Source organism: Gasterosteus aculeatus, chromosome 1 (genome assembly GCF_964276395.1).
Source record: "Gasterosteus aculeatus chromosome 1, fGasAcu3.hap1.1, whole genome shotgun sequence".
Taxonomy (NCBI): domain Eukaryota; kingdom Metazoa; phylum Chordata; class Actinopteri; order Perciformes; family Gasterosteidae; genus Gasterosteus; species Gasterosteus aculeatus.
This window is the reverse complement of record NC_135688.1, coordinates 15,837,494-15,851,976: the sequence shown is the minus strand read 5'-3', so window position 1 is coordinate 15,851,976 and position 14,483 is coordinate 15,837,494. Positions and strand designations below refer to the sequence as shown.

The window sequence follows — 14,483 nt, the reverse complement described above, 5'->3', positions numbered from 1 at the left end:
GACACTCGTTACAAGCACAACAGATTCCTGGCTGATGCATGGTTTGTAATTTTAATCAGGTTGTGTGCTAAACAGCTGCCTGTGGACCCTGAATTATTCCCAGACTTGCCTTCGGCGTTTTCTCATTTCAACAGGGAGAGGAAATACAGGCAGCTGAAGAATTGTAGCAGCAAGCGAGCACCTGGATTAAACAGGAATCTCTCGAGCCACATGAGCCGCTACAAGATGTAAAGGAATCAAGTCAAGAGCATTTAGGCCTGCTGAATACCAAACTTTTCCCTCTTTTCCTCTTTGTCCTTTTCGCTCCCATTTGCAGCAGTCGTCAGCAGTGGATCTGATGATAAGGAGCATTTTGTTGAAGCATGCCGGGAAGTACGGGTGCCGGGCGCAGACCAGTGCTGACATGGTTTCCGTTGCGGCCGAACTCCTCGTACGAGGTGAGCTTGGTGTTTTTTTTCAGCATCCAGCACGCGGCCCCTTGTGTACTCAGTTGACTCCTCACATCAACGCTTCATGTGAATCTGTGAATCTATGGCTCCAATTTGTTATGAGCACCACTGGTTTCTATGTTGAAACATGTGGCGCAAACACGATTGTTGACCCTTCGGTCCTGACACTTTTCTTTATGGCCGCTGTGGGTTTTGCTGGACAGACGGTCTCGCTGCAAGAACGGGTTTGAAACTGATTGGCTGGAATGTTTAGTGATGAGATTTTGTGGCTGTTTCCTCTTGTTACTGATAATGTGGTATAACGGTTATTGTCCACGCTGCCACTGCTCATATTTCCGACTGTTACTTCTCCTATGGTTTCATTTTAGATGACATGCTAGGACTTTTCGTTTTGTCCAAGGATTGAATACGGAAGGGTTCTTAACTATTAATATTGTTGAATTGTCTTACATTAATCCTTTGATGTCTTTTTTCCAAATAATTTGATATACCTTTATCACAAAATGTGAATATTCACTTCCACTACATAACCAATTTCTAGTATTTAATAAAAAAATGGACACGCTCTGCTAAAGGGGAAGAAGTCTGCTGTGTGCTGGCCACACTATAAAGAGAATGTTGTTCCTACAGTGACACAATATGCATCACAATGTCCCAAAATGCAAATGCCCCTCTCAGTGCCACCTTGTAATGGGCACTTTTGAGGACACGGTACATTGGTTTTCATTGAGCGAACCAGCTGCCAGCTTTTCATTTACAGCTGTTCCCCCTGGAGTCTTTAGACATTTGCTGCTCTTGCAGATTACATTTACTTTTGAAGACTGAGGGAAACATATGCTTAGCTCTATTGGAACACAGGAGCGTTTACCACACAGTCATGCTCAGCAGTACTGGTAAACTGCCTCTGACCCCCCCCAACACCGAGAGTTCTCCAATGTCCCTTAATTGTCAGGAAGTGCTCGGCGGCAGATCTGTGTCTTTCTGTTGTGTGTTTGTGCAAAGATTACAGCAGAGACTTACAGATGTTGTCACTATGCGCACACAACCTGCTTAATGCTTGCATCCATTGGTGTATCTAACGGCGACGATGCACAGTGACGTAGACATCACAATGTGGGCCATCCTCAACAGCAACCAAGATTGTTTTTGTTCTGAAGCGGTAAGGGTTCATCCGTCACAGCCTGCGATTGAATCTGCGTCCTAATCTTCTTTCCCCCAGGCCCTCCTGGACCGCCCGGAGTGGTGATAGTGGAGGAGATCACGGACACCACGGCCACGCTGTCGTGGACCCGCGGCCTGGACAACCACAGCCCGATCAGCACCTATAATTTACAGGCCCGCAGCCCCTTTTCATTAGGCTGGCAAACTGTCAAAACAGGTAATCAATGATTTCGGGCTCTAGATCCGTGAGGTTAATGTGGGGCCGTATACAAAGGCCTTAATCCTGCCCAGAGTCAAGTACACAGATGGTAAATCACCCCAACAAGAACACGGCTACTGTTGTCAAAAGATATAACTACACATTCCTTCGGCAAGGTTCTTTTATGTATTAACACAATCGCACTTCATGATCCAGAAACGGCTGAAAGAGTCTTAAAAACAGAGGACGAGTCAGCGTTTTTGCACTTAGGATTCTCCCGTCTCAAAGTCCCATCTTTTTCATTTTATTAATGTGGTTTGGGTTGGATGTCTGAAATAAGATATGTGGTTAACACAAGCGTAAACAATTTTAATGTGTTGTAAATGGCGGTTGTTAACAAATAGCTAAATGAAACTGCACTGTGATCGTGTGAAGTGATGTGTGGTTTGTTTATAGCCAAATACTTTTTGCTTCTGCCGATTGCTTTAATGCTTCAAAGATCATGCAGGAGGTGTTTGTTTGAAGAAGATTTTTCTTGCTGTACAAAACAGGCACGTGTCATAAGCTTGTGTCGGCCACACAGCTTTTTAACAATAATCCAAAATCTAAAATACAGTTTTCTTCCAAGCTGATGTTTAATGTTTGAACTTGGCTGTTCAGAGAAACTGTTACAAAAAGCAACTTGGGCGCACAAAATTCAAAGAGGTGACATCAAATGTCACCTCTTTGAATTTTCTTCTGTCATATCAGCAGTTACTGGAAAATGAACCTTTTGGCTCGGTACTATAAGACTTGTCCATGTCCGTTGGATATAGGTGCACTCCCGCTGCTTAAGAAACTGAATTACCGCCCTTTCTTTCCTGTACTTGACAGAAAGACCATAAATTACTATCACTTAGCATTTAAAGGACAAAGGCTGGCTAAGCATTGTGTGTGATCCATCTTAATATGCGGTGTGATAATAATAGCAGAGTTTAAGGTGCCATAATGATTCATCCCCACAGATACATAACTCACATTTTGTATACACTCCTCTCACATCATGTCTGTTCAACCAAAATTTAATTTGATAAAGCACAATTAGGACTCTGATGTATCGTCAGTGTTGAGCTTGGAGGGGGCGAGGGGGGGTTTAAGCTCCCGCTCCTTTCAAACCGAGTTACCAGCTGATGTTTGAAGAGCGCTGCGCTTTGACAGAGTGGTCTCATCGCGAGCTGCTTCAGACGATAAGAGCGCCAGCTCCATCGGGCCCCCCGACCGTCGCCCCTCCGTTAGCATAGCGAGACCCCCGGCTCGCCTGCGACACAGATAGGCTCTCAGTCAACGTTTGTTTGTTCTGGCGGGATCAATATTGACAAAGCTCGACTGTGGCAGCGCGCATTCATAAATCTTGCCGTTTTCCTTTTTTTTTTTTACTCCCGGGATGCGATTTGTAATGACATCGCTCGCTAAATCCTCTGTAGATACTGCGAGTGATTGATTGAAATCCGCTTCACTCAGTGTAAGGAGTTCGCCCTGCTGACGTGCCGTAAAGCTGCGAGCGGGCCAGTGCTCTGACACGAAGTTCTCATCGTGTCAGGTGAACTGTGCATGGTGAAGCAGTGTACCAGGGCACAGGGAACGTGGAGGGGACTGAGACTGTGGCGTGTTTTTTACTGGCGTCTGAACTGGAGAACACCAGATTTGCAGTGACACAGAAGCAGTGGGGTTAACGTGTACAGATGTAAACTGTTACCAATTACTCCCCAGATTTAGGGGACGGAAAGTAATTACACCAAGTCATCATATTTAATGGTACGTTCTGTAGTTAGAGACTGCCTGTCGGCCCAAAGCCCGCAGACATCTATTAGCCGTCTTTCTAATGCCGGTGTTTTGTTGTGGAAGATGTTCTCATGCAATCGGGAATCAGTTGTAAAGTCTCTTGTGAATCAAGAGAAAGAGGTGCTCTGAGATTCTTCTGCTCAGATGGTTCCCACACCGCTGGTGTCGTGGAACTTCCTCAGAATTAAAGTCAGGATTGACAGACATTAATCTAAAGAAACATTATGACATCATTATATTTTACCATTACAGTTTATGCTCACTTGGTTGATTGAGGTCAGGTGACTCCCCTTGGGACTCCCCACTTTCAAATGTTCAGCCGTGAAAAGAAAACCTCCCTGATTTGCGTGTTGAACATCATTATCCTGCTCGACCCCTCACTCAAAAACACCCCATGAAGCTTTGAGTTTGCACTCGAGGCAGCACAACAGTGTGTGAGTGATGCTGAATAAATACACTCTTGTCTGCAGACCCAGAACCAGTGACAGGGGACATGGAGTCAGCCATGGCGGTGGAGCTCAACCCCTGGGTGGAGTATGAGTTCAGGGTGGTGGCCAGCAATGCCATCGGTACCGGGGACCCCAGTGCACCGTCGAGGGGCGTTCGGACAACAGAAGCAGGTAAACCCGCCAAGGCACTCGTGTGCACTACGTTTGAGTCCGGAAATGCATAGAATCTACTGAGTGCCGGTGATTTATTGACCATGGCATTGACGTGACCACTTTACATTTCCAATGTTAATAAACTCCATTTTGATTAGGAAAAAATAAGCTGCTCTCGTGAATTTCAACACAAGCGGTCGTTTCCACTGAAGGCGCCTGTCCTTTAATGCCCCAAGGAAAAGACACAGCAGAATACACATTGGTGGCAGCAGAAATGGACTGTGACCGTGTGCATTAGGCGTGCCGCTCCACTAGCTGCTCATTCTCGTCTATAAAACCTAATAATTACAAAGGTCAATGGTCATTTGCAAGTGCCTTATTTAATCTGTCCTATCTCTTCAGCGTAATTATCTGACTAATTACTGCATCAGCACACGGCTGTGGTAATTCATCATAAAAGTTATAATCCGTGATGAGTAGATTAACAAAAAGAGCCGTGAAACCTACTCTGTTTGATTGACAGGTAGTGGCGGGCCGTGCATTTTCCACCTGAATCTGATTGGATAAAAGCTCTCTTTAAAATAAGCCTCACTGGAAGCAGAGCAACAGAGAAAGAGGAGCTGTGGAAGGAGAAAATAAGCTAATGGTAAAAGTAATTATAATGCTCTACATGTATTTATACAAAATAAAAAATAAATGTATAAAATAGCTCTTAACTTCTGTCAAGGCCAGCAGAGAAGGACGGCCCGCCACGTTCTATTCGAATGCATCGAATAGAAAGTGGAATCGATTACTTTTTTAATGTTTTGTAATGCAGTAAAAGGTTTGTTTACTTCAGCAATGTTTTTAAGAAGTGCCTTTTTGTATTCATGATCTGTAGACTCAAAAAATATTATAATATTAATATATGTGGTCATGACCTTAAAGAACACTGTATTTTCATCCCGTCTTCCTGTCAGAGACATGTTAAAGTGTGTTTGCAGTGATGCTTTGTTAACCTTTCTGCCTCACACAGTCCCGTCGGTGGCACCGTCCAACGTTAGCGGAGGAAACGGCCGCAGGCACGAACTGGTCATCTCATGGGAGGTAGGTCCTCTGCCAAACTGCTTCTGTAGCACTAACATCTGTGCATTAAAAAACAGAAAACTTTGGAAGCGCTGTTCCGAACGAGCAAACTGAGATGTTTGTTGAATAAATAGCAGTTAATTGAAGCTTTTATTTAGTCTACTGTCACTAAAATATTCATTAGGGCTCCCTGTTTTTCCGAAGAATGTCAACAACATTAACACTGTGTGGTATTTCGGAAAGTCATCAGAGAGGATATGATATAAGTATATCTCGACAGAAGGCTTTAAGCTCCTTGAAATTTAAGATGCTTACTTCTCTAAACGCTCGCTCGCTTTATAGAGAAAGATGATTCAGAAGTTGCCAAAAGTCATGCATTAATTATACCGGAATCCTGATTATTAGGAAGAGTTCACTGGCGTTTCCGGCTAGATTCGAGGGCTGGATGTGAAACTTTACCAGTAGTACTAATAGAAATGCAAATAAAAATCAATGTCTTTCCAGTCAATACATACATTAACATTTTGAGCGCTAAAGACGCACTCTGTTGAATGTCAATATGTTGCATTATGTAAACCGAAATATGGTAAGGCAGTCTAAAGATGCCAGTTCTCAGGGGAGGTGCTTTGGGATTACCTGCTAATAACTAAGTATGAAAAATACATTTGTTTAGGCAGTATTTCATGTAAAAGGGCATATGGCATATTTGATACACACAGATAATGACTATTTGTCTAAAAGTTACTCATCCAGTTGAAGAAAACTTGTGTTGAGTACAGTAACGTTTTAGTGAAGATGCATGTTACCTTTAAAGCAGGTTCACAGTCATCTTTAGTATCACAGTGGTGATAATAGGCATGCCGACGTTGAACTGTATCCAAAAGATAATAAACATCCATTCAGATTTTACGTTTGACATTTTCTGAAATGAACACGTTGATCCAGTAAACCATTTTTCCACCTTTCGTTCTTTCCTGTGACTTGAGAAAGAGCAGTGCGTGCAGTGTTGAAAACCCCCATGCATAAAACACAGGAATTATTCATTTCAGTAATTTCCACATAATTAGATGGGGAAAGAAACGCGGTGTACATATTCACTCAACACAAATTAATTGATAATACATGTGTATGTTATGTGAATTTATCCTCTCAGAGCTGCTGCTTTTAGAGCATTTCTGAACCTGGGAGTCGGTGTTATAAATGTATTTATGAAAAGAGTGAAAACAAGGGTCCCTTTAAACATCGGGCTGAAACAGCTGAGCCAATGTTCCCTTAGGGATTAAACTGTCACTAAGCAATAAATCCTGCATGGAAATGTGACTTAATAATCATGTCGAGGTTGTTACTGCATGTGCCATTCATTAAAAACCTTCACATTTGGTTGCCTGGGAATACCTGTCAGACATTATTAAGGAGGATAAAGCATGGTTGATGGAAGACGCAGGTCCTCGTGGCTCCTGAGCTTGAAGGAAACGGTTTAATGACTTGAAGATATACAGATGATTGCGTTTACAGTTTACAGCCAGTTGCTTCCACTCGAGAAGAGAAATGACGAGTAGATGCAGTTTCCCCTCCTCGTATGCTGGGGACAGGATCTCGCACGCAGGCCGATTTCCACAACCATCAAAGTGGGATCTAATTAAAACATAGAGGAATGTTTCAGACCTTCAAGTGAGAGAATAATGAGACCAGTCTGCAGATGTTCTTCAAGGTAGGAGGAGAGAGGTATCGAGGGATTCACTGGGAGTATTTAAGTTGGGTTGAGCACTAGAGGTTTGCCAATCAATTTATATTGGGGAGAGGAGCGAAAGCTTTAAATTCTCCAGAAATGTCATTGGACTCAAATTGACTAATCTATTTCCAAATAGACATTGACAAAATTTTTGTTTGACATATTACCTCATTTCTAAAGTAATGCTTTTTTTTACTCACCATAACAAAGAAGTGCAAGTGACAATCAACAAATGATTTCTTATGGAACACTGTTAGCATACCTCCTGTGTAACATATTGATTGCATGCAACAAAAAAGAATAAAAAACTAAAGTATGACGCGCTTTAAAACCACAACCACCCCACAAAGAACTGTGTGGAAACAAAGCGTTAATATCTTCATTTGTTGTTGAATTAGTGCCCCCCTCTCTCACACACACACACACACAAACAGTTGTTCATACTGTGGCAGGTGTAGCAGTATTTTTACCGACAAACGGGTCAGCACCACAGCCAAGAAACAGGTCAAATGACCCAGGCGTGGATGCTCTTAACTCACGTTGAAAAGGATGGCCATTATATCCAGTGTAACAACACAGGGGGGGTCCGGTCAGCGCCCATCGTTGGTACTTTTAAAGAATTCTTTGAAAGGGAGGGCTGGGTGGGCCCTATGGACTGCTGCATTCTAAATGGTTATCTGTGATTTAGTTCCACACATTCAAAAGTTTGAGCACTTTGAACCTGGAAGAAAAGTCGTCAACTGTTCCAACGTGGATCAAACCAGACAGGAAAGGGCTTTAGGGAAATAAAGGCAAGGCAGCTGTATTTGTATTTTCCAGTATTTGTGAAAGCTGTTTTTCTGTCCGTCAGACGAGGTCGTGTCGAAGGAAGAAGGAAAGGCGGAATCAGAACATGTGATACACACATGACTCATTCTATTCTAATCAGGACCCCTCTTTGTTCTGTTGGGAATTTGTCTAACCACTCATGGTCTCAGAGTTTGACGGCACGACTTGGTCACGACTCCGAAATTTGCTGACGAGGCTGAAACGAGGCCGGCCGCGCCGCGTGTTTCACAAAGCCCCTCGAGCCGGCCCGGGGACGAAGACGATTTGGGTCCCACCAGAGCGGCGCCATAATGATTAACCTTGAGTCTCAGAGTCGTTCCCAATAAATCCGACGGATGTTTGTGAATAACTGTTTGCAGTATATATCTTGAAGAGGGTAGCGCGGAGAACGTAATAACTCTGGGCGGCGAGTAAAGAGGATATCAGCGGACAGCTTGGCTTTCAGCCAGGTGTGCGTGTGCAGAATTGCTATGAGCAACGCAGAGAATTTGCAATGGAGATCAGTTGAAGGATATATTAACAGGGGAAGGGTGAACAGATGTGGAAGCAACTGACAGTTATTCTTGTAGTTATTAAGTATGGGAGCCCAACTGCCACTGGGAGGATAACCTTCACATGAGGAGAAGTGCCCCCCGTGGCACATTATGGGGGATAATGTCCATTCCAGATGGGATGGTGTTTGGTGGCAGGCCGTTTCCTGTTTATAAATGAGAATTATGCTGTATAAAGAGTGTCATTAGAGTAGCATGCATAACACAATGTCGACCTCCTTAAGAATAAATGCACAGGTTGGAGAGTAAACCAACGGGATACTTTAGGTTACGCGAAGCCAGACAAGATTCCTTACAAACCGGGAATCAATTTTAGTATAATTACGAAAAGCGATACGATTTCTTTGTGCAGCACCACTCAAGAAAATACATACGTAACGTGCGTGGTTACCAGGGGGTTCTGTTGGGGAAGACAAAGTACAACAAGTTGCTGGTTAGTAATTAAACTTAATTTTCGAACTGGCAATAGTTTTCGTCGGCGTCGGGACTCCTCGTCTGGCTTTTTCCTCTCCTCCGCCGGATCTACTGCTTATGTAGGACGGGGAGAAAAACAATTCATGGAATGCGGCCGAGGGCAATTACACCTCCACCTGGCACCGTCCGCTGAGCCACTCCCCCATCCCGCCCAACGCCCGACACCACAACATGGCTGCAGCTATTTGAGTTTTAGCGACTCGCCACAGAGTGGATGGGAACAATTAGCCTTCTTCAACAGGCACCTGGTAATGCCCGAGCATCCTTGGGTCTGCTCGACCGTTTTCATCACACTGTGGGCCTGTAGTGCTGTGGTTGGTTGCCCATCGACAAATCTGACAAGTCTGCAGGAGCATCTCTGGACGATGGCGAGACGCTCCACTTTGACGCTTTGTCCTCCTGTCGGCACTAAACATTCCAGGTCATTTTAAGCTCTGCCCTTTTTCTCCTACTTTCTGCCAAATGCTCTTGGAAATAAATCGGTCGACCACGTCAGTGATCAATGCCGGTGGATATTAGAGGAGACTGAGCAGGAACGTCAGCCCCGTCTTCTGGCAGTCGAGGCGTGCGACAGTTCTGCCTCTCCAATCATCTGTGGCGAGTCGTCTGAGCCCCGGACGGCCGCGGCGAGCAGGGTTATTAAGCAAGATGAATGACTAAACAGTCTCTGCAGCTTCATTCAGCCGTCTCATTAGAGTAGACGGTGGGTGAGCATTTTTTTTTTTTTTTTTACTCCTTTTTCTCGGGGAGCCATTGGGAGGACCATTAGTGAGGCCCCTACAGTCATCGTGACTGAGCGCGCCGTGCCCAGCGATTTCATCCGCAACACTTACCTCGGCTCAATCAGCCCCCTCGCATCGCGTCCGCGCTTAGCCACGACTATCTCAATTCCCAAACCCTCCGAGTGCGTCTCGGCTTAACTAGCTAATTTGTTGATGGTGTTTTTCTTTCTTAAAGATCTATGTTCCTCGGCACGTCTTTAAAAGCCCTGCCAGCTCCGATGAGAACTTTGATGGGAGTTAATCCATTTCTACTGATCATCCCCGTAATTAGGCAGTCCGGGTGTTTGAACGAAATGTGAAGCACGTGTCCATCTACCACAAATGCCTCTGTGGACTACATGGCTAATTTGGGTGATGCCTTCCAGGTCCAAAGGTACTTTAAAGCCTATGCAAATCAACACATTAGAGCTCGCTCGAGTTGTTGTAGCCAAAAGAGCAGGTGTACAGGTGTTTTTCATTTATTACATTTAGAATTAAAACCCAGCAGCCCGTTTTTTTTTATTAAATTGGAGCTCACTTAATGAATTGGCATTTGATTTGATTAAGCACAGAGCAGCTGTGGAAGATATTCCCCAGTCTGGCCACTTTAGGAAAAACCCCAGCTAAGCGTTGAATCCAGCTCACAACACCTGCGTCCCTGAAGAAAAATCCTCCCGTCAGACATGGAAAGATAAATGCGCCGCATAATGGGGACAACTGAGCCAGATCTGATTTGTTTCCATTACTCAAGACTGACTGCTTCTTCATTAACAGTGGCAGACAACAGTTACAGGCGGTAGCAAATCAAAAGCTGGTAATACAGGACGACCAGAGGAAAAAAAAAGGCCTGTTTTGTTTAATGAGAGCTCACTTGCACAGAAGAGGCTATTTAAATGAGAAGGTAATCCACCCTGAGCCACTGAGCTGTACGCTGCTGCTGCCGCCACAGTCAGACTTTATCTCACTGGTGATCGGCTCCTCTCTCTTTCCACCGTACTTCAGCCCGTGTCCGAAGAGTTCCAAAACGGCGAGGGCTTTGGGTACATCGTCGCCTTCCGCGCCAACGGAACCAGAGGCTGGAAGGAGAAGATGGTGACGTCGGCGGACTCCACGACGTACAAATACCGAGACGAGACCTTCCCTCCGCTCACCCCGTTTGAAGTGAAGGTCGGCGTGTACAACAACAAGGGAGACGGGCCGTTCAGCAGGGTTGTCGTCATCCACTCCGCCGAGGGCGGTGGGTTCATGCATGTGGCCGCATCGATTTTCAAAGTACAGAGGAAAAGGTCTTCGGGTGTTTCACGGCGTTCACCATTTCAAATTTGTTTTCACAGAGCCGAGGGAGGCACCGGGCGACGTGAAGGCTTACGGCATTTCTTCATCGGAAATCAGGGTCACTTGGAAAGCGCCCAATCCTGGCCCCGGGAGACCGAGAGGATACGAGGTGCTTCCAAATGGCACACGCATGAGAACCATTGCGCGTTGGGGTTGGATTTTTTTTGGGGGGGGGTTTCATGAAGTTTGTGTCAACAGGTCAGCTACTGGAAAGACATGGAGCAAGAGGAGTCGGGGACAAAACAAAGGACTGTGAAAAACGAGACGTCCATGGTCCTGACGGGACTAGAGGGCAACAGTCTGTACCGCGTCACCGTAAAGGGCTTCAACAGCATCGGCCCGGGTCCTACCGCTGCAGCAGTCGCAGCCAACACCAGGAAAGCCCGTGAGTACAGCACCGACACTAATCATGCAACACTAGACCTGGAATAGAGGACACCTGTGCAGGTCGCTCTAAATCCCCCTTTAAAAAAAGGTGGTTGAAACTCTGCTCAAAAGGCCGCTCGATTTTGCACCCAGAGCGTTGCGTTCTCTTCTCAGCTCCTGCTCAGCCTCCAGCCAACCTGGTGTGGATTCAGGAGGGCAACAACGTGTCCTTAAACTGGGAGCCGGTGAAGGCTAAGGACAACGAGTCGGACGTCATCGGGTACATGGTAATGATCGCTCCTAAAAGTCACGTTACTTCAACCGCATGAAAACAAGATAAGATAAACATTATGCAAATTTGATAGATTTGCTAATTGGGAGGAAGCTTGTTCCAGCACTTTTTACCAAAATAAGTCTCCGAGATACAAGAACGATGCAAAAGGTTTAGGTTATGGCTTTTAGTTACTATTGTTTCTACCTTGTTTCTGAGAAATCATGCTTTTATTGCCAATTTCATATAACAACAGTGACTCAGTATCTATAGAGTGAGTCAATTTGAACTGCTGAATATATTATGAGGCTAATCGGAAGTGTAAACTTCAGTTTCAGCTCGCCTTTATCGTCTTGGAGAACCATATTCGGTTCAGTGTTTGGACATTTTTTATTGAAATGCCCCTCGGCGATCACTGCAGACTCTTGTGTACTAACCTTTGCATGCTCACAGTCCTGTAACTTATTTTCGTATTTAATAATTTCAAATGATTTCTGACAAAGATGCTCAGCTTTTGTACTGTTTATTAACATTGGATCAACACTGCTCAACAGTGCTCAAACTGCATTGTCTATGTAGTGAATTAGCAGGACATGTGTATTTTTGTTGCTCTATTACCGTTAAAGGTTACCGTAATTACAATATTTTATATTTTTAAAACCTCTAAAAGTATATGTAAACCCAAAGTTACTACCCTGCAAAGCTCCAGAACCCATCTTCATCACCAGCAATGTCGGTCAAATTCAATCTTCTCATCACATGTGTGACGGTGTTTATCACGTTTCTTTATCAATTTGAAGTACCAGCTAAAAGTTAGGCCACATTCTCTCATTCAATTCCAAGAGAAAGTGTATGTGTGCTTGTATTGTTTTAACACGCGGCCTCTTGGCGGAGTGGCAGTTCCCGACAGACCCCCGACGAGAGTGGGAGGAATCCCCGGGGGATCGCAGAGTCCTCTGGAACCGGGAAAGAGTTCGCCGATGTAACCGGGCCTCTGGAAAACCCAATGTGGCTTTTTGCTCGTGTCCTGCAGGTGTTACTCAAACAGGAGGGAAGAGGCCACAACCAGGTGACAAGAACCATCAACCCTTCCACCATGCTCCTGCTGCCAGAGGGAGGCACCTATACCATCGAGGTGCGCGCCCTCAGCGAGGGGGGAGAGGGAGCGGTCAGCGCCCAAGCCCGAGTGGTCACCTCCTCTGGTAAGCCAATCGGTGGCCTTCCCCCATGTTTGGCCCCTCACCCCATTGCATGACCTCTGTTTCTCTATGCACAGGCGCTTTTCTCTTTGCAGCCATCTTATTTTCTGCCTTTAATTGAGTAATTGCAGATGTCTTCTATGTCTTTGGCTTATACTCTTTTAATTACCTTACCTTTGTGCCCACACAAATCTTCCTACTCTTACACAGCCAATTAACTTCTAAGCGACGAAATGGACAGAAAGCTTGCGGCATTGACAACGGATTGCAGCTTTTCTCCCGTGTCTTTGTTTCCTTTCACGCGCAATGTCCATTTTGTTTTTTTCGATTTTCTTTGAAAGATCAATGGAGTAATTAGGCGATAAACATTAATGCAGTTCCGACATTGTGTTTTTCTTCGTCCTCCTCCCTCCTCCCAGGAGTACGAGCAAAGAGCAGCCAGCGCTCGGTGCACTGCGCGCCGCCGGGCCTGACGTGGGCGGCAATGCTCCTAGTTCTTCTGGTGCCTTCAGCTTCTTGGTGAGGCCACGGTGGCGTCCTCATTCCCACGGAGGGAGCCACCAGTCTTCAGCTCCCCCATTTCCCTCTGACTGCCTGCTTGCTTTGGCCTTACCCGGCACCGACGGGCCCGAAGGTCTGCCAAAGTGGGGGAGAGGGGGGGGTTGAGTCTGCCGCGGTCATCCATTCAAGTTCCCTGATATTTTAGAGGCCCCCCCCCCCCGCCGGGTGTTTGATTTGCGCGGCTCTTTCCGACGTCACGACAGTGCGGAGCTGTGGTGTACATTGCGTGGAAAGATTTGTTTTAATCGTTTACTTTAACGAGTGCTCCTCTCATTGACTGGCGTCGAAACCACTTCCAGGCGGCTCCCACGGCTCCGTGGCTCCACAGAGCATGAACAATTCCTCGAAAAGCTGCTTTGGTAGTAATACAGGGATCAGCCGGCCTGTTTCTTTTCATTACTTATCTGCGTCAATTTGCCCCTTGGCTGCCTAACAAGCAATGCAGCAGAAGCTCTGTAGAGATAAGTGCATTGTTTTCTTATTCACACATTGAGGAAAAAGTTTTTTATGGAACTGAGAATCTGAATATTTCCAGACTTGCTTTTTGTACATTGTGTTACGTTTAGAGCAAAACAACAACAGCAAAAAAAACAATGTGTGTGTCAGCTATGTCAAACTCTCTGTTTCTTGGTAGTGATTAAGCAACGCTTGGTGATACTGTTGGATGTAAGGAGATAGGAAACGGGTTCTTAACACATCGATAGACAAAGACAACTCTGTACGGACTCTTGGTGTCAGTACAAATAAATGTGATGTATATTTTTCAACCGCCCGTTTGTATTTTTTCCTTCTTCTTTTTTTTCGGGCATCACATAAAGGCTTATTTTATAATCATTGTGTCCATACAGCCTCTCCCAAATCTCTAAACTGCTTACTTTGTCTGACCAGAAGTCCAATTTCTAATTAAATGCAACAAAGAAAGGATCAAATTCCCAAATTTGACAAGGTGGAGACTGTCTGGTGATAAATTGATGGAGAAAACTTTATCTCTAAATGTTCATCAGACAGTTCTGCGCTCTTCAAAAGTGTGTCTAAAGTTTAAGTTGATTGAATTCCACACACGTGGTATCAGAGGCCACAAAACTTCCAGCGATAAAAGAAGCACCGC

The 14,483-nt window shown here is 45.1% G+C and overlaps 1 protein-coding gene across 2 annotated transcripts in view; it reads left to right on the top strand.

Annotated features, from left to right (window-relative positions):
* The window catches only part of cntn5 (contactin 5), an 89,219-nt gene extending 75,077 nt beyond the window's left edge, over nucleotides 1-14,142 (top strand). Inside the window, exons 15-24 of one of the 2 annotated variants that reach the window (XM_040186206.2) lie at nucleotides 320-437; nucleotides 1,669-1,827; nucleotides 4,101-4,250; nucleotides 5,248-5,318; nucleotides 10,646-10,880; nucleotides 10,978-11,087; nucleotides 11,177-11,363; nucleotides 11,519-11,631; nucleotides 12,649-12,817; nucleotides 13,234-14,142. In XM_040186206.2, the coding sequence (XP_040042140.2) occupies nucleotides 320-437; nucleotides 1,669-1,827; nucleotides 4,101-4,250; nucleotides 5,248-5,318; nucleotides 10,646-10,880; nucleotides 10,978-11,087; nucleotides 11,177-11,363; nucleotides 11,519-11,631; nucleotides 12,649-12,817; nucleotides 13,234-13,337 (1,416 nt within the window). In that variant the 3' untranslated portion in view covers nucleotides 13,338-14,142. Of the gene's footprint in view, nucleotides 1-316; nucleotides 438-1,668; nucleotides 1,828-4,100; nucleotides 4,251-5,247; nucleotides 5,319-10,645; nucleotides 10,881-10,977; nucleotides 11,088-11,176; nucleotides 11,364-11,518; nucleotides 11,632-12,648; nucleotides 12,818-13,233 lie in introns of both variants that reach the window. The other variant, XM_040186188.2, reaches the window with a different exon arrangement.
* Nucleotides 14,143-14,483: the final 341 nt, after the last annotated feature.